General features: G+C 43.7%; 1 protein-coding gene across 14 annotated transcripts in view; it reads left to right on the forward strand.

The window, feature by feature from the left end:
* LOC121094568 (fer-1-like protein 4) overlaps positions 1-19,750 on the forward strand; it is an 85,993-nt gene that overhangs the window by 28,950 nt on the left and 37,293 nt on the right. For 5 of the 14 annotated variants that reach the window (XM_040608354.1, XM_040608363.1, XM_040608355.1 and 2 more), the window contains 3 exons: positions 275-349; positions 571-642; positions 1,325-1,408. In XM_040608354.1, coding sequence (XP_040464288.1) covers positions 275-349; positions 571-642; positions 1,325-1,408 — 231 coding nt within the window. The other 9 variants (XM_040608356.1, XM_040608360.1, XM_040608359.1 and 6 more) reach the window with 8 other exon arrangements.

Raw genomic sequence — 19,750 nt, forward strand, 5'->3', positions numbered from 1 at the left:
ATTAGCGTTTTTTGGCTACTTATAATGAAAATTGCGTCTTGTTTGGGGGTAGCAAAACCAAGAGGGTAAAGTTAAGTTTGGAGACACAATAGTGGGTACTGTTTTGTAGATAGTGAGAAAAGATAATTTTCAGCTATTAGGGAGCACAGACTCTGATGGCAGTTGCTGTTGGAAATGTATTTAAATATTTTTAAATCTTTTAAGAAAGTTTGAAAATTTTGCTCCTGAGTAGTTCTTTGTTCTTATTTATATATTACCTATCTTTTAATCTTAGGTTGTTTCCAGCTCTGTGTTCACTTGGCCGCTGGAATTGAAGCAGGGGAAGCCAGCTGGAAAGGGGACTGTTACGGTAAATAAGGTTTTTGTGTGGAAAAAATGGTTTCTCATTTTTCATATGTTGTCTGGGACCAAGTAACGTTTCTGGTTTTCTGTCAGTGTATCTTCAGATGCTATATTTCTACAAGAAAAGTTAGGTGTTTGTAACCACAGTTTTTTTCATGAACAATGAACTCTGTGGGGTTTCTTGTTTAACTCCTCTCCACCCCCCCACCCCCAATTTCTGTGGTACAGATTTCAGCAGAGGAGATCAAAGATACCAGGGTTGTGCACTTGGAAATGGAAGGCCAAAACTTGGACAAAAAGGTACTAATCTTTTTTTTTTTAAAAAACTCTATTGCATGCTTCTGCAATATTTACAGTTAGTACCTTTTGGCCAGGAATATCTCTGTTATTTGCAGATGTTTAACCAAGCTAGGTAATCCATGTATGAAGAAGGGCTCTCTGTGTTTCATTGCTTACAATGGAGTAAACTGGAGACATAATTTCATGTTGAAAACCACAATGTCAAATCAGAAACTCAACTGCCATGTTTAGGTTTTAGGAGATTATTTTGGCTTTGGAATATTCTGTATATTAATACAGTTCATTTATATATTTTCCTCCAATGAATATTGTAGCTGTGAACTGAGCTTTCTGTAATGTTACTAAGGAAGAAAAGGTGAATGTTTAGGTATGCTGCTTTGACGTTATTTTAAGCCAAAGACCAATCCAGGGCTTTAATGACACCACTGCTCAGTCAGCAAAATGATGTGATTTGTAGTGACCAAAATGGTCTGAGGAGGCGGTCTTGGAATCAGAGGTAATAAACTCTGATGACTTAGAAAGTGCAGCAGTTTAAAAGAGAAAAGTAAAATAGAGGAAAACAAATGCACAGTTTGTTTGACTTCATTGTTTGAAGTATTTATTGTGTACTGATTAACCAGCTCTTCTCTCATCTGAGTAAAATATAGGTAGCTGATTACTTCTGTTGGGTTTTTGTTTGCAGGATTTCTTAGGTAAATCAGATCCATTTTTGGAGTTTTACAAGCAGAGTGATGCTGGAATGTGGCAGCTGGTATACAGATCAGAGGTAGTATTTCTATGCTGATGTCTTTCTTGAGTAGATCAGACGGCTTATTCCTTAAAAAAGCGGGAGGCCTGCTCCTGCTCACACTTTGCACCGGTTTTGCAGTAGAAGTTGTCTTGTGTCCTAAAAAATGGATTCTGCTCACCATCCTGGCAGCAGATTGTTTATTTGCTGCCTGATGACTGGATTACACTGGCTCGGTGAAGAGTGGCCATGCAACAAGTGAGAACAGGGCAGGAGTCTTCTTTCTCCCTTTCAGTGGTGATGAGCTGTTAGATTGGCTTGGCTTGGCTCTAAAATCTAAACTTTACCCTGAACTTAAAAGCTTTTATTTCTTACAGAGCTTTTGCTTGGCTGTCTATGCATGTCAGGGTTGAACTGACTGAGGCTGTTCTTAGATAGCTGTACAGAACCCTTGTGTTATGTTTCTTAGTGTCTTGCACACTGCATCCCTTGCATGATGTTGTGCTTGTATGTGTAATTTTTTTAAGATGATTAAGAACAACTTAAATACATGCTGGAGGAAATTCAGTGTTCCCTTGCAGATGTTCTGTGGCGGAGATTTTAATAAACCTATCAAGGTACAGCCTTCAGAAATTCTTTGTTGTTACAAGTAATTCAGTCTCTGTTGCTGTTAAACCTATGAGTTATCAGGTTGTCTGGTCACATTTAAATTTTTAGATTGCCTTTCTAGAATAGTAGTGTGGCAGATAAATGATTATATGTCTATTGAAGTCTGTATTAAAACATTATGAACTGTCAAATTGAGAAGTCAGGAAATGCAGAAGTGACATACTTTCTAATGATTAGTCATAAGAAGAGTAATAATTGGTTTGGTGTTTGTTTTTCTTTTTTTCACTATTCTGGCCAGGGTTTCAGATTGGCTTTTGGTGGTGGTTGGGTTTTTTTTTTTCCTTTGTTTGGTTTTTTTTTGTTTGTTTGGTGGGGTTTTTTTGTGTGGTTTGTTTTTTTGGTTGTGGTTTTTTTGTTTGTGTTTTTGTTGTTCTGTTTTTTTTTTTTTTAATTATGGCTTTCTAACACTGTTTCTAAATTACCAGAGAAGTTAATCTATGTTGTACGAGCTTGAGTGCCTTAGGATACTGACAAAGAGAGGACATTAATGCATCTGTCAGTTTCATCCATTCATGAGACTGGCGGGCTTGTCCCAAGTCTTTTCCAATCTATTAATGTTTTTGAGTCAGAACTGTGATTCCTTGTGGTCCTGCATGCAGTGACTAGTTCTCTCTGGTCCTGGCTTAATGGAAGTGGTAGCAGAACAATTACATCTTTTAATAAGTTTATAGAAAAAAAAAACTGATAGCAAATTAATTTCTGTTCTAAGAAATGCATTGATAATGTAAACACATTTAAATGTATAGATAGTTCTATGTGATTATAGCCTCTTTCTGCCTATCCAACTCCTAAACGCCTTCCATTTGCAGAATTTTCCTGCCTCATCCTGTCTGTGAAGAAATCTCATGCTGGAAGTTTGATCTGAAAGGTTTAGCAAAAAGCATGCGTGCTAATGTGATTTTGTGCAGCATGATGGGTTTGAAAACTACTGAGATTATTAACCTCAGTAATACTAAATTTATAAAATAAATACAATATAAAAATAGTAAAAAAAAAAGTAAAAGTAAACCTATAAATAGGTGTTCAGGTCTACTGCACTTGTTGATGCATAGCAGTGTTGTAAGTAGTGTTTGTGAGCTTTTCTTGTTGGGGAATTAACAGTCTCAGGTCAGAAAGAAGTCCTCTTGGTCCAAGTGAGCAGCAGACCTCGAAAAAAGAAGGCAAAAGGATGCATATTATTATTTGTCAAAACTGACATGAGATGGCATGTTTTACACATTCTGTTATATGAGGCTGCATTTGCTATAGTCCAAAAAAGATTAGTGTGGTAGTGGTTGGTGGATTTTTTTGGGGGAGGGGGGGGGAGGATTTTTTCCCTCTTTGGTTTGTTTTGGGGGGTTGGTTTGTTTTTCAGAAGCTTTCTGTCCTTTGGAATTAGTTTTGTAATGGCCTGCTTCTAAAAAAAGATAGATTTTTGCTCTTAGTTTGTTTCAGCCAAAATTCTCGATGCATATGCAAATAATCTATTAAATTTCACAACACAGCTGTGAAAAAAGGATTATACTGTTCTTGTATTTAAGAAGTTAGGGAAGTCAGAAAGGGGAATCCAGGCTCACAGGAGGAGTTTCACTAGCGGCACTAAAGAATATAATGTTACTCTGGTGTTTCATTTTTCATATGGCATTTGCTGCTTTGAACCTCTGGTTTGAGGCTTCCAAAAATTTACATAGGAACAATTACATGAAATAACAGTCTTCAGTGAAGGGAGAACTTGTACTGCAGCACAGTAGAAACAGCCATTTTGATGCATCCCCTAAATATCAGTTTTGCCAGCTATGTGTGAGGATTCTGTACCGAATATATGTGTGAACATCAATCTTTGGTTCAAATTAATGATGCTACTAACAATGGTAATTCTTTATTCATTGTGATGCAGAGTGATGTTCTCCTTGTTATGTGTTAAGAGCAGCTTTGATTTGTGACACAGCCTAATCTTCTTGATAGTTTCATTAACAGTAGGGGCAAATGAAAGTAGCATATCTCCACCATAGTTATCTAAATGGAAATAGCAAATGTGAAATTTGTGGGTGTTGGTACTGAGACTAAAGCTGCCAGTCCAAGTGCTTGATGGCATATATGTAAAGGCACATCCATTTTCTGTGAGGAAGCTCCTCCTGTAGATGAAAGGGGCATTTTACCTGCTGACTGTATTCGAAGGCTTATAGTGTATATTGGATAGTTCATTTACGAAGGATTAATTAATCATTAAATAACTATACAGTGTCCAGCAGTATTGCTAAGATTTTGTTTGGAGCAGCACCACTCTTTGGGCTGTGTACAGTGATTCTCGGCCAGTTTTAGAAAACCTTTGCAAAAAGAGGTTTGTTTTAAGGCATATCCTGCTGTGAACTAGTAACTAAACTGGTCCTAAATACAGTTTTATTGGAGTGGCTGAGAGGGGGAATGGGAGCAAGTGGGGTGGGGAGAAGAGGTGCATGGAGGCAGCAGCTGCTGAATTCTCTGCAGCTCTCAGGTGTATTGTGCAAAGCAGACCCTGCACCAGGAGGTTGCACCCTGGGTTCAGCATGAGAGCCTCCTTCATTTTCCTCCCTCACACAATCCAGGTGCTTCTGAGTGATGTTGAAATGTCGGAATTGTTGAGAGAGGTGGGGTGGAGTTCAGGCGGGAAGGTGAGAGTTGCTTCATGTTGGAGCGTGCAGAAGAGATGAATGGAAAGGTAGTGGCTTGGGATGGATAGAGGGAGAAGTGGGGCACAGAATCTAAGGTGATCTTGTTTTCCTGTTAAGAGACTGAAGGATGATGTGGTGCTTCCCATTTAGGTGGCTGGATTAGGCCATAACCCACCGGACTTTTTGTACAGGTTTCCCACTGATACCTATGGAATATCCCTGATGAATCAAAGTAGTCCTAAAAGAACACTGTCTCAAATTCAGGTATCTGGCTATTGAATTAGACATCCTTACTCAGGTGTTACCCATGGGTTCATCTTGTCCCTTTGTCCTGAGGAAAAAGCTGTCACTGTGGTTTATACTGGATTAACATCAGTTTATTGATTGCTAAAGGCAGATCATGGGAAAAGAGAGCCTTTGAATCTGTGTAGAATGTGAATTTCAGCAGGGGAGAAAGCAGCTGTTTACAACTGTTTCTTGGTTGACTGCTTCTGGAATTGTGTTCTACAGTTGTGTGTATCTTGCATGTTATAAATGCTCTGTATAGTTGATTTTGTGGGGATCTATTGATAATATAAGCCTTATTGTGTTTGCTCTAAGGCATAGCTGTTAGCATATTTTGTATTTTTAAATGCATTGCTCTCTTGCATTATCTGTTTCTGAAGCTTTCATGCTGATTTAAACGTGACTGGTTATTAATTGTCTCTAATCTGATTGGTATAAGATGCAGAAAAAGACTTAGTGCTCTGTGGAAATTGCCATTACTTTGTAAAGCGATGATATTGCTGGGCAGAAGAAAAGAGTATGTTCAAAAAGTGCTTAGATAAGAAATTTTTAATTGCTTCTTCCCATTACCCCAGCTGCATATCTTGTCATGAATGACCTTGCATTTATACATCTAGGCTGTGAAGTGTTGGGGTTTTTTTGGTTTTGTTTATGTTTAAACTGCGGAAGGCTTTTAATTATAACTTTCACTGTGCGTGCTTATGGGTATGCAGTGGGTGAGCAATTCAACATCTTCCTTTTTGAGCAGTTCACTCAGAGTGTCTCTTACTATCAGGTTTCAGTTAGTGATATGGATGACACCACTGGTTCAGATGTGATAGGGGAGTTCACTAGCATCGCTGCAAAGCTGTCAGAAATGGGAGATCATGTGGTGAGCAGCTGCCATTCTCACTAATGCAGTACACTTTGCCCATTGCTTGCTCTCTTCCCTTTCAGGTATGGTGTGCAGATTATGACAGTGATGGGCCACATGACTCAATAGGCAGTTTTGAAACTAACCTGACTCAGCTAAACAAAGCGAGTGATGACTCTCCGATGAGCTTTCTCAATCCCCCACTAACTCAGTCCATAAGTCAGTCTTTCAGAAATCCTTTTTAATATGGACCTCAGAGATACATTTTCAGTTGTTGCCTCCAAAAGTGAATTTTTCTGTGTGTATCTTTGTATTACTAAGCTAACATCTGGGAAAAATAAAACCTGGTGTGGGAATTACTTGCCTCGGTACTGTTACTATTCCTTTTCCTAAAGACATCCTTGAGCCCATTTTCTGCTGGCCACCAGCCACTTTGGCCAGCAGTTCAGCTTGCTTTTGCCTCTGCAGAGTCAAGTGGAAATAAAAGGGCTTGTTCATGTTTTAACGGATGAGCCCAGAGGTAGGGCTTGTCTCAGGTAACATTTGTGCTTGAGCTGGTCACCCTTTCTTGGTTGCCTTTCTAGCTGACAGAGAGAAGCAGCTCTTCCAGGGGCACTCTTCTTCTTACCTTGTCTTGGGCATCCAGTTTAGACTAAGTTGAATCACTTGCTGGTCATGCCAGTTTCTCTCTTGTCTGCACCTGAACTCTCATTGTGGAAGTGTCTCATCAGAATTCACAGATGAATTCCCACACAGCAGATAGCCTAGGACTGCTTCCAGTTGCCTGCCAGCTTGACTTCTGTGGTTGTAATCCTGAAGTTTGTGGAAGATTCTTGGCTCTTTCCCTAGCTTACATGAAATCAGAACTAATTGAAGTGAAACACTGCCATTGGGAGCCTGTGAATTTAGGCTATCCCACGCTGAGGTTTTGCCTCATCTTCTGTTTGAGTGCATTCCTTTCCCTTAACGGAAAAAGAACCTGATTATGTTAAGAGGAATGATCTTATTTGTGATCAACTTTTTTTTCCCCTCTGATAAAACTGACACTGTTTCATAATTGCGTATAGAGTAACAGTTACGTTGCTGAGGAGAATGATTTTCTGAGGCCTTTCCTTGTGTTCTGCCCAGTGCTAGTAGCAAAAGCATAGTGTTTAACTTGTCAGATAGCAGCCAAAGTAGTTGCAGACCTTTTTAATACTAAGTTTCAGAATTCTGCTCAGTATTTGTGTAACTGTGAGATGTGTGACACACTTCTGTTTCAGTAATATGCCCTGTCGTAAATGCAGATATTTGGGAATGTGCTTCTTGCATTCTTGCTTTCTGTAGGTGGAATTTGAATGCATTAATCCTGAGAAAAACAGAAAGAAAAAGAGCTACAAAAACTCTGACATTATTAGGATAAAATCTTGCAAGGTAGGAAGATTTTTGTTGATTTTTTTTCTTTCTCTTTTATTTTCTGATTGTAATGAAATCTGTTCTTGTGGGGAGGAGGTGTAACACTCTGTTCCTCTGGATTGAGGCACAATATTAGTTTCTTGACTACATCATGGGAGGCTACCAGATTAACTTTACAGTGGGTTGTTTCCCCACTGTACCTCTTGGTGTGACAGGTGGCAGGAGCAATGAAGTTGTGATTAGTACTTTTATTTGCAGTGATGAAGACTGCAAAACCCAAATGATGTTATATTTTTACTTTTTGTGATCAAGTAGCAACTTCAGTGGAACTAGGGTTTCCTTAAATTTCTTCTGAGAAATCAGTTCAGTCTATCAGTGGAAAAGATTAGTATTTATTAAACATGCATGTACCCCAGTGGGAAAAGGTACACAGATTTATCTGCCTGCTCCTGTGTAGGACTGCCTGTGTGCCTGGGAGAAGGGGAGCTCTGTGGGCCTTGTCTAACCCTCCATTTCTGGGTGTGGTTAGTTCTTCTCATTTGCTTATGGTGATGCATCAGTGACTTGCTGTCATTGTGGCTGGTTAGGTGGGCGTGGACTTCACTAGCTCCAATTGAGATCCCAAGTCACCAGATTCTCTTCACTACATCAGCCCAAATGGGATAATGAGTACCTGAATGCCATCTGGAGTGTGGGAAGTGTAGTCCAAGATTATGACATGTATGTAATGATCTTAACTGATCTAGCCACTGTGTCAAAAATGTGTCACAGCAGGTGTCAGTGATCAGGGTTGATAGCTTGTTTCTGACTTGTAGTGTCTGAGTGACTGAAGTGCTGCCTTTCCTTGGGAAATGCCTGCAGGAGATGCTACTGCTTTCTCCTGCTTCTGTCACTGCCAGGGAGCGCAGTGGCAGCCCTTTGTAATTTTTTGCAATATATGCAAATAATTGGCATATTTGCTTGGTTTGTCTCCCTCCAGGTCTGCCCTTTTATGGCCTTGGGTTACTCTGTAATGCTGCTTTAGCTGGTCACTAATCCCTTGTTACTGACGGTGCATTTCAAACGTGAATGCCCTGTTTGATTCAGTGGGAACGTGTTTGTCTGTTCTGTCCTTTAGCCAGGCTGTGGTTGGGTTGGCTTTTCTTTTGCTACTTTGAAATTTCCTGGGAGTCCTGTGGGGTGCTGCACTGAAAGACGTGCTGAAACTGTCAAGCCAAAGCCTGAAACCTTTGGGTGACTGGCCACGGGGAGCTAGATGGTGCGTGCATTCTGTATGGCAGGAATTGAACCTTGGTCCGCAACTGCTTTCTGGGAATAAAACAGAGTAGTGAGTTATGAAAAATTGCTTTCTTATTTCTTGTTGTCCTTTCTCTTCAGGGACAAGCTGTTTCCTGCATTTGGGTTTGGAGCTCAGATTCCTTCTAGCTGGCAGGTAGGGCCTTTGCAACGTTGGACAGTTGCTCTGTCTGTCTGCATTCCGTAACTGTTTGTAATGTCCCCTTTCCTAGGTATCTCATGAGTTCGCTTTGAACTTCAACCCCAGCAACCCTTGTTGTCAGGGTGAGGACACCTCTTTATTAATACTTCACTGTGAGATGGACAGATGTTTGAAGTGTTGTATTTCTTTCATAACTGGTGAAAACTATATGCAGTGCCAAGATATGCAGAAAACTGGATTTACTCTCACCTGGATACGGACAAAAATGGATGTGTGTTGATGCAGATTTCTGTGCGGTCTTTATACGCTCCGGTGAAGGGGTCTGGGTTTTAATTTGATTGTTAGTCTTTGCTGGAATTTTTGTTGCTGCAACTTGGTTGCTTCTGGTATGTTACAGGTGGCAGTGGATTCAGGTCAGCAATGTGCCTGTGCTAGTCATGTTTCTAGAGTGACCATCTGCTAAGGCTGTTGGAGACCATTGTTACTTCATCAGCAGTGTGTCTATGTACAAATGTAATCTTTTAAAGGCTTGTCCTTAAAGCTTATTTTCTTTATAGCCATCTCCTTTAGTGGAGATTGTTTCAGACTGGATTGGGTTTGCATGGCAACATTTTGGTGGGGTGCAGGCTACAGGGGTGGCTTCCTTGAGAAGCTGTTAGAAGCTTCCCCTATGTCAGATGGAGCCAATGCCAGCCAGCTCCAAAACAGACCCACTGCTGGCCCAGGCTGAGCCCATCAGCGATGGTGGTAGCACTTTGGAGATAATGCATTTAAGGAGGAGGGGAAAGAAACCCACAACTGTGCAACAGCAATTCCAGCTGGAGAGAGGAGTGGGAATATGAGAGGAGCAGCCCTGCAGACACCAGTGTCGGTGCAGGAGGGAAGGAGATGCTCCAGGTGCCAGAGCAGAGGTTCCCTGGCAGCCAGTGGTGAAGCCCATGGTGAGGCAGGCTGTCGCCCAAAGCCTATGGAGGCCCATGGTGGAGCAGATACCCTCCTGCAGTCTATGGAGGATCCCACACCATAGCAGGTGGATGCCTGAAGGAGGCTGTGACCCTGTGGGAAGCCCAACGCTGGAGCAGGCTCCTGTCAGGACCTGTGGACAGAGGAGCCCATGCTGGAGCAGGTTTGCTGGCAGGACTTCTGACTGCAATGTGGGGCTCATGCTGGAGCAATTTGTGAAGAACTGCAGCCCATGGGAAGGACTCATTTTGGACAAGTTTGTGGAGGGCTGTCTCCTGTGGGAGGGACCCCACACAGGGCAAGAGTGTGAGGAGTCCTCTCCCTGCAGGAAAAGGAGTGGCAGGGACAATGTGTGATGAACTGATCACAACCCCCATTCCCCATCCACCTGCACTGCTGTGGGGGGAAGTAGTAGAGGAATTGGGAGTAAAGCCTGGGAAGAAGGGAGGGGTGGAGGAAGGTCTTTTATGATTTAGGTTTTATGTCTCAGTATCCTACTCTAGTAATAAATCAAACTAATTTTTCCCAGGTCGTCTGTTTTGCCTGTGATGATAATTGCTGAGTCATCTCTCTGTCCTTACCTCAACCCATGAGTGTTTCATTATATTTTCTCTCCCCTGTCCGGATGAGGAGGGGAGTGATAGAGTGGCTTTGGTGGGTGCCTGGCATCCAGCCAGGGTCAGCCCACCACACAGCTTTTTTTAATGGCTGCTCTCTAAGCCGGATTATGACCTTTTAGGACTAAAGTACCAGGCCTCTGGCCTAAGGCCAACAAAAAATGGAATCCGAGATTCAGTGTGAAAATCCAAGCGTTCCCTCGGACAGTTCATTTTTATCTGCCTCACTGGGATCTGTGTCTTTGCTCTTTAAATGTCCCTGTGTGGTAGTTTTGAGAGGTATTGCAGTAAAATCTGCATGGTGAACAACACAGGCAGCAGTTGTTGCAAATGAAGCTACATTGATAAAAGCCAGGAATAGGACAATTTAGATGGATCCACAGAATAATATGCATCATTTAAAATCAGACTTTTAAAAATATGTTGCTTAGTTAACCTGAGGAAAACTTCTTACCTGGGAAAAATCTTAGGGATTGCTATTTCTGTTACAGAAATGTTTGAATCCTGAATCAGGGATCATTGTCTAACTTGCATACGAGGAAAATGAAAAGTTACTGTTCCAGAGAACTTCTGACCTTGTTGTCTAGTGAGACTATAGGCAATTAAACTAGGCAAATTGGATGCAATGTAGAAAGGGCAAGGTAAACATAGTGATCAGTGCCTTCACTGGATCACTTTTCCCACAACTTCCATGAGTTCTGTGATGTTAGATGCCCAAAGTGATATGAAGGATGTAGAATGGGGGAGAAATCTGCAAATCCTGTCTCTGCGGCTGTCCACTGGTTCCGGCCTTGTGCTGTGTTTGCTGTTATCCTGCTGCTTATTTGCCCTTCAGGAGTTTACAGCTGTGTGAGAGTTGTTATCCTTTCGCCATACTATTCAGTAGTGCTTACGAAATAATTACTGCAGAACTTGTGAAGCTCTTCTGGCAGCTTGCCTTTTTTGTGTTACAGGGATCCAAGGAATAGTGGGTGCCTACCACCAGATCCTGCCTCAAATTCGACTCTATGGGCCAACCGATTTCTCTCCTATTATAAACCTCGTGGCAAGGTTTGCAGCGCACTGGGCACAACAGGGAACTCCTTCAGTGAGTGCACGCCCTTTCCTGTGGATCTGCGTTGGGCTGATTCTGTTTTTCTGTGTTCGTGGTGGGATAGAATGGAATGGTAAAGTGGTGTTGTCGTCCTTCCTTAGGATCCCAAGTTTGGTCCTCTCTTACCAACCTACAGAGAGGGTATTGGTACTGTCTTGATACCTATTGGTATGAACCTGTATGATAGACATTTGACTCTAGTTTACATTGCTCAAGTGCTGTTTATTTCTCTTTTTCACAGTTTGCTAGCGTTGCACTTAACTATTGAAGTATACAGAGGTGCTGTGTTGGCTTTGAGACCAGTTGGACTCTGTCAGCAATTGCCTCTAACCAATCTTGCCAAGCTCTATCACCTGTAGGGAGTACACACAGTATGGAGGGGCCCTGTGTATTTTATTCCAAACAATTTTGCTTTTAAGAATGTGCACAAAGACTGCTTCCAAGAAAAATACCAGAGGGCCCGACTATCTGTCCCACCATGATGGCATGCAGAATAGGGTTATCTAGAGGACCGGATTAACAAAGGAGTCTGGGAACTGTTAAATCAGCATGCTAACTGTATTGCAGAGAATCTATGCTACCCTACAGTTGTGTTGCATGTCTCATTTGTGTGCTTGCATGGCTGTGGCTGCTGTTAAAATTCAACTTTATAAACTTAATCCTTCTTATTTCCTGATAGATTTAACTGGTTCCTTTCTGACAGACGGATCAGAAAGAATTTGGATGTACCCTCAGATACTTGCTTTATGGTCTAGCTGTGCCAGTATTTTTGGGTCTACTTAGGTTTGTGTGTATGTCAAATTTCCCACACTGTGAGGTGCTTGGTCTAGGGAAATCAGTTTCCTACATTTCTGAGGGTATTTTTCAGCCTTCCCAACACTTGGGGGAATCTTATTTCTCTTTATATGTTAAATATCTCTATTTTTTCTTACAGATGAAAACCTAACTATTTAAATAAAGAACCAGTAATGGGGTACAACCATAGTAACTCTTGTGTTAACTGGGTTTTGGAATTGGAAATTCAGTTTTATTTTAATTGTGCGTGTCTCACTTTCTGTCTTCATTTGAATTCTATAGATAGCTGCTGTAAAACAGTGGTTGCTCATTTCAGAACCAGGTACAAACATTACCCTCTGGAAAAGGAGGGAAACTTTAAACACTTTACTGTGCATATTTGTTGGTGTGGGGTATTTTTTTCTTCTTCTTGAAAAGGTCCTGTATTCTTCCCCTCTTGTTATGTCTAGAGTGTCTTTGTGTCATGACGTTTGTCACTGCTGTATTTTGAGATTTTTAATGCTTACAATGTAAATTACTGATAACTAAAAAAAGATGACTTTGAGTTACACTGCAGGGATACTACATACTAGCCTTTTTGAGTTATCAGTGAGTAAAACAGCATCTTATCAGTGAATTCTGTGTGCAGCTTTATTGATTTAGTAGTACTTTGCTCATCTCTAGTACTTTCTCCCAATTGATGTAATTGTTTTTCATAAATTAAATTTAAGACTACCTTTTTTCTAGTACAGAGGAAATTCTAAGTGCACAATAAAAGGTGCTACGCATATGAAAAATGTGAATAAGCATAAGCTTCTTTAATGTTCTGGGTTTTGTCTTATCTGCAGCACCATCTAATTTCTTTCCTGCTCTAAGAAATTGCCCCATTTGCGTTCAGTTATGTGAGCTTTGGTGTTGAATTCCCTAACTGGGTGCTTTCTAATGTTTTTCAGCAATATTTTATCTTGCTGATCATCACAGGTGGAGAGATCACTGACCTGGATCAAACTAGGCAAGCGATTGTTCATGCCTCTAAGCTGCCAATGTCCATCATTATTGTTGGAGTTGATAAAGCTGATTTCAAAGCAGTGGAGTTCCTTGATGGAGACAATGGTGTCTTGAAGTCTCTGACAGGAAAGCCAGTTGCACAAGACAGTTTGTGTCCAGTTTGTACCTTTCAGACAGTTAAAAAATGTAAGTTATCTTTAACTTCAGAAGAGTCCTGATGCCAGTGTATATGCAGCAATTACATCTAAAAAATAAGCATGGATCTAGACAAGGCAGCAAGTTGCATGCTCAAATTGCTGTCCCAGTGCTTGATACCAGTAAGAGTTGGGATGTTTGCTTGTGTGTTTGAAACTGTGTGCCTAGTCACAGCTCTTTTGCAGCTTTTTCTTAAAGAGCTCTTGTATCATTGATTTAATATACTGTCTCTTGGCTATTGCAGAGTTAAAGGAGTAGATGAGATGATATCTTTCCTGGGATACAAAACATTTATTAGGCAAGGAAATGAGATCATATTGTCAGTCTCTGATGTTGAGAGTCCCGTGAGTGATTTAAGCCAAGTCTTCCCTGTTTTTTGAAAGCAATCCTGTCATTCTGCAGCTCCTCCCTGCTTTCACTGTTGGCTCTAGCATTCATGCACATTGCACAGTGAATTGGGTTGAAGAATGGAGTCAAATGAAAACCCAAAATAAGAGAAATTGCTAGTGGCTAGGTAGTACCCCACCCAGATCAGGGCCATATAAAGGCTGTGTGAGCCTAGGCTTGCAGTGGAAAGGGAGCAGTGCAGGGGTGAGAACAAGTGATTTTCGTCAGCAGTGCTAAAACGGCAGCAAAGAACTCTTGCAACAGGGAGTGAGATGAAATGGGGTGGGGGCTGTGCTCTGCGTTCTGTAAGAGTGCTTGTCGCTGGGCTGATAAATCCTTTCTCTGCAGTATTTCTGGTTTATTCTCCTTGTTCTTGTGGGCTCCCCAGTAAGCACTTTCCCAGATGGTTCTGGCTGAAGTGCCTAAGCAGCTGGTGTCATACTGTAAGTGGCAGGGATGGCCACCTGTGAAATGGTCAGAAATAATGAAGAAGTAGATTGCAGCCTGACCCTGGCCACCTGTATCACGGACATGAAGAAAGCTGTCTGCACCCATGCTCTCCCTTGCACACACTGTCAGTGCTCAGTGCCTCAAGATCGTACCATTCACACTAATTCTTTCACCTGCTTGTGCTCTGTATCTTTGATCTTTCCTGTTCCTAATAGGAAGAACTGTATATAAGGAGAAACCCACAGCTGCTGGCAGTTCGTCACAGAAAAATAGACCTTGCTGGTTTTCCACCTTGCAACAGCGACACATCATACCATGCATCATTGCTTGACACAGCCCATCTGCTGCATGGTATCACGATGGGCATGTGCACTGGGCTGCTCATGCAACGCTGCTTTGCTGTGCTGAGTTTCATAGGAGAAGTACTGCAGTCATGTTTGCTGTAATGATACTTACCGTGTGTTCCTTGATACGGTTTGTTTTGTTGGGTTTTTTTCTTTTTTTTCTGTGGGAACAGGGACCCTTCTGTCATGATGGGTACTGAAGTCTGTTGGTCAGATGCCTGCGGTAGTTCCTGTTGTGCCCTCATAAAGTGCCAGTATATTGTTGTATACAGAGGTTTATTTTTAAATTTCAGTGACCATACTTTGCAGTCTTCTTAATCACGTTTTTCTATCAGCAAAAATTTCTTCTGTGATAGTCTCTTGCTTGGAGCCACTGTTGCAGTTTAAGAACACTGCGGTCTGCTTATTAGTGGGGGGATTAATGAGGATTAATTGTTAATTAATCAAGATTGGAATTAATGAGTCACATTAATGTGACTTTCAAAACCCAGCAACGAGGAATATTGAAATAAAGATGATTTGAGTTATTTCTTTGTCACAGAAGTTATGAAATGAAAAAGTAACTATCTGTGGAACTCCAAAGAGGTGCTTCCTTGTCCTCAAAAATGTGAAGTGTGTATCACATGGTAACAAAGCACAATTGTTTGGGGAGGTGGCAGGGGATGGTTCATTTCAAAATAGAGATAAAGAAACTTGTGCTTGTCATTGCACTACAAAGCGGTCATCAATTTCAGTTTCGTAAATAAATAATCTGCTTTGACTTACATAATGTGTTTGGACTTTTATTTCCTTTCTGTGCTTTTCCTTTTGTTTTCCAGCTGTTGCGACGGAGGGAAGACACAGTCACTCAATATGAGTGATCAGCAGACTTCGTTTATTGTCTCTTACAGTCACCTTTTATGCCTTCTTATAATTAGCTCATACATATTACAAAAGTTAAGCTCATTATTGGTTAGTTGCCTAAATACCAAGCCCGCCCCTAGTTTCTCTTCTGTAGTTATCTGTTCCCACCTGCAACATTCTTTTCCCACCGAAATCTTCCTGTTATTGTGTAACAAGAACAGCCAAAGACAGTGTATTTTTGCTTTACTTCAGATAAGCTGGGAGCGATGTGCATTTTTGTCCAGCCAGCTGAACTATGACTATGAGACCTTTTTCAGCTAGCCAGTTATCCACATCCAGCCATGTGGATGTTATGGTTTATGGCAGGTCTTAGCTATAGTACTAGCCTGGTGGTGATTCAGCATCTGAGTTAGCCTAGGTTGAGTGTGAAGAGCTGCAGAAGCAGAGCACATTTTCCATCATCGTTTTTTCTGTTACTTTTTAATCACTAAGACTGCTTAATGTATGTCCTTCAGTAAGATGAGCTGTTTCTTACTGTGAAATTATGAATAAACTTGTCTGTTGCACCAGGTAAACCAGGAAATGGTGAGAATGCATGGGAAGACTGCCGTGGTGATTCAGGCTGTGAAACTGTAGGGTACACACCTGTGTGAAAGCAGAACCTGGACTTGAATCCACATCCTCAGCTAGACTAGTTGTTCTGGATGGTGTCTGCCACCAAACTAGTACGTAACTTGTGCTTGAAGGGCTGTGGGTCTAGGACTACTGCTGAGCAAAGATGAATTTTTATGCTAGTTTTTTATTCAAACCTAGTTTTGACCACAGTGTGTCTTCCTGGGTTCCACAGGCAGCAGATGGCTTCCTCCAGGGAAAGCTGGGCTGTCTTTCCTGAAATCCTCCATCTAGCTTGCAGCACAAATTTTTCTTGCACTTAGATCCTTGAAGAAAACTAAGCAACCTCTGTTCTTGAGTGGCTGCCTAAACTAAAATGTGTTACAAGTGTGGAAAAGAGGGAGGAAAACTGCCAACTCGTCTTTCGAGAAACTGCACTTTGGTTTACACCATCCTTTACTTATGTTTTCAGCTGCTTACAACCTGTAGGCAGAGCTCTCCTTTCCTGTATTACATGTACAAGAAAACCTAAGAGAGTGTCTTTGTGTATGTCTATCTTTTTAATAATTTTTTCTGTAAAAAATATTTACAGCAGTAGTTCTGAAGGCTCAACAATCCCTTGTTTGGACCAGTGGCAGTGTGTACTGCTCTGCTTCAGTGGATGGTTTCTTTGACAAGGCACTGAAAGCATGTTGGGACTTCCCTTTGCTCCAGCCTTGAGAGGGCAGAAGGTGAGCTCTGAGATAGTAGAATGCATAGTGGGAAATCCTCTGCTTCTTAAATCTCTACTAGTTGCCACTCGAAGAGAGTGAATCCTGTGTCTCTGCACTGACTACGAGGAGTGGAGTCGCTGTCTGTTCTGCAGCTAGCTGAGGTCTCCAGGTGCTGGACTTATTGATGGTAGGAGAGACCTTCCCTGTTTTTGGGAGGAGGAGGTCAAGACATGGTAGAGGTAAATCTGAGGAAATTCTTCTCCCTGTGGGAGCAGAGGAGAATTTGGAGATGCTGTTTACCTGCAGGTTAGTGGCTGAAATGTGAATGAGCAAAGGAGTGCAAGTCCCGTGGTTGTCAGTTGAGAACAAGAGCTTCATGTGTGTGGGCCCAGGTGAAAAGCCATGGGAGGAGGGTCAAGCTTGGAAGGTGCTGAACTGGGACAGCACAGTTTTGCCCATTTTCTTGCATTCTTGTATCTTGCTAGTTTCAGAGGCAGTGAAGGCAGCTGCTGGGTGCTTTGGTGAGAGGCTGGGAGGTATGTGCTGCCCTGGATGTAGCTGGAATTTAGATTTGCAGCATGGTTGTTGCTTGAGGTAGACAAGCTCAGGTCTGAGCTGAGGTTTTCTTCTTCAGGAGATCGTGTGATTCTTGCCCAGTGCAGTGCACACTCTCCTTTGTTGTAGATCACACTTTTGCTTTATCTCCATGGTAAGCACTGGGAACACCGCAGAAGTCTCTTTACTCTGGCCTTGGCTGAGATTGAGCAAGCACCCTTGTACTAGCAGTCCCCAAAGATATTTCAGCCTTGGGGCTTTGTATAAATCAAAAGCTATTGTGCGTGGGAGCTCATCAGGGCGGGTTCCTCTTGCTTCTAGGACACCTGGCAATAAATACTGGTGACATTTCATGCTGGATTATGCCATGCTACTTGACAGAGCTCTGTCCTTTATAGGAGATAATGCTCCATCCACCACCACCTTTTCCCAGACAGCTTGTTGGGCTGAGGGCCCTACTCAAGCTCTGAAATGCTTGATTCCCTCAGGGACTGTTTCACCAAAACGAGGCACCTGCTTCAGGTGGAGCAGTCACATCACTTGCATGCAAGTGTTTGAGGAAAAGACACAGACTCCATTGGGAGGTAATCACTTTTGATCAGCTTTGAGCAAATACTTCATCCACCCATCAGTACCACACTTCGGTATGAGTGTCTCATTAAACAGCCTAAATGACATCTGTTGCCCCCTTCCAGCGGTGACTGCGTGTGGGGTCAGTGCACTGAGCTTTCTCTGCTGCCCTGAGGTGATGGGCTTGCTCATTTGGGCTCACAGAAGTGGTGCTGAATGCTGCCGGCCTGCTATGTTTTGTTGCTGCACTGTGAAGTGGCATCCTCTGCACTGTGGCTTGTTTCCACTGCCGCCAGCCAGCACTGCTTCCCTGGCACTCCAGGAAGCTTTTGTGTAAGAGAGAAATAACTGCAGGGCTTGCTTGGAAGCAGCCTGGCATTGCTCAGGCATGATTCACTTCTCTGTGTTTGCAGAGCTGGATTAGTCACCCTGGCCTGCTGCAAGGTGCCCTTTATGCTCTGTATGGATGTGCTGGGCACCAAGTGGGAGAGCTGTCCTGCAGGAGGGAGAAATGCTTTCCAAACTGCTGAGCTCATGACTGTACAATTGCTTTAATCTGGCCTGAATCCAGCCTGGAAGGGCTCCCAGATCTCTCATTTACTAGTTCTCATGCAGATGAGCTTGATTAGGCCAAGCTGGTGAGTGCAGCTGTGAGCACAGCCAGCTCCTGGCATGATGTGCCTCAGGCCTCCCTCCTGCAGCCTCGCTGCTGCAGGGGGGCCGGAGTCAGTGCCCTGTGGAGCAGCTGGAGCTCGTGGGTTTCAATGCCAGCTCTGCAGGGCAGAGACAAGCACCTGGGCTGCAGCCTCTGTCTCCCAAAGTGTCCTGGCTTCCCACCTATACCAGCTTAGCTGCTCTGACCCGTTGTGTTGGTGTGCTGCTCTGTGGGGCAGGGGGGAGGTGAGCGAAGGCTGCTGAGCACGCGCCAGCCTGAGCGCTGTTTCCTCCTGTCAGGAAGCCTAGCCCTCCTCATTAGAAGACTGGGAGCTGGCCTGGCCAGCTTCCCTTCCCCACCCTCCCTCTGTTTGCTTTGGAGGGTTTTAACTGCAGAAGCCATGATTTTGTGCTGGAGGAGGGGGATCAAAAACAGAGCCAGGCTCCTGTCATCGCCGCAGCACTTGGGCCCGCATCTTCCAGTCCTGGCTTTCTAAGGCCCTCACCCCCATAGGGCATTAGTCCAGTGTTGAAGTGCAGCTGTGTGATGGCCTCCGCTGGGCAATTTTCATTTCTCCTTCCTTTCGTGGTCCAGGGAAGGGAGAGTGCCCAGCGCTGTGCACCCCGGCTCCCTGTCTCCAGCAGGCCTGTGCCTGCCGCGGAGCATGAGGGGACAGCCGTCAGGGTCTGTCCATTGCAGGGCACGGGGCAGATGTCTGTGAGGTGCCTTCCCGAGCCCCCTGTGGCTTGGTGCTCCCCTGTGCCCAGCTGTGCCGTGGCCCCGGGGGGCTCGGGCTGGTTGACCTGCAGGGGCTGTCCCCTGGCCCAGAGCCAGCTCAGTGCCCCAGGGTTGAGGTTGATGGAGCAGCCAGGGCTGCCCTGCTGGGTCCGTGGGGTTCTGGGGCAGGGAGCGGGTGGCCAAACCGGCCGGGCGAGTCACGGCTGAGTCACCACAGGCAGGCGGAGCAGGGCGAGCTGGGCAGCACTGCCTGTCACTGGCTCCATGGCGCTCAGCGTTGGTGTCCGGCGTCTCTCCTGGCTGCCTGGCCATGGCGAGCGGCAGGTGCAACTCAGCTTCCGAGGTGGGCCCTGGCCAGGGAGAGATGGAGGGAATGGGGTCTGCTTTCCCTGTGGCAGCTGGGTGGGCTGTGCTGCCCTGCTGGCATCTCACGCCTCCCCTCTCCTTTCCAAGGCTTCACTCAGAAGACGAGGAAGATCCACTGTGGCCCAGAGGCTGTCTTCGGGGAGGTGAGAGCACACCGACAGGGTGCATGGAGCACCGGGGCTTCTCCATAAGTGTCATCCGTGGGACAGGGACAGGACGTGGCAGCGT

The sequence above is a fragment of the Falco naumanni genome, chromosome 10, assembly GCF_017639655.2.
Source record: "Falco naumanni isolate bFalNau1 chromosome 10, bFalNau1.pat, whole genome shotgun sequence".
Taxonomy (NCBI): domain Eukaryota; kingdom Metazoa; phylum Chordata; class Aves; order Falconiformes; family Falconidae; genus Falco; species Falco naumanni.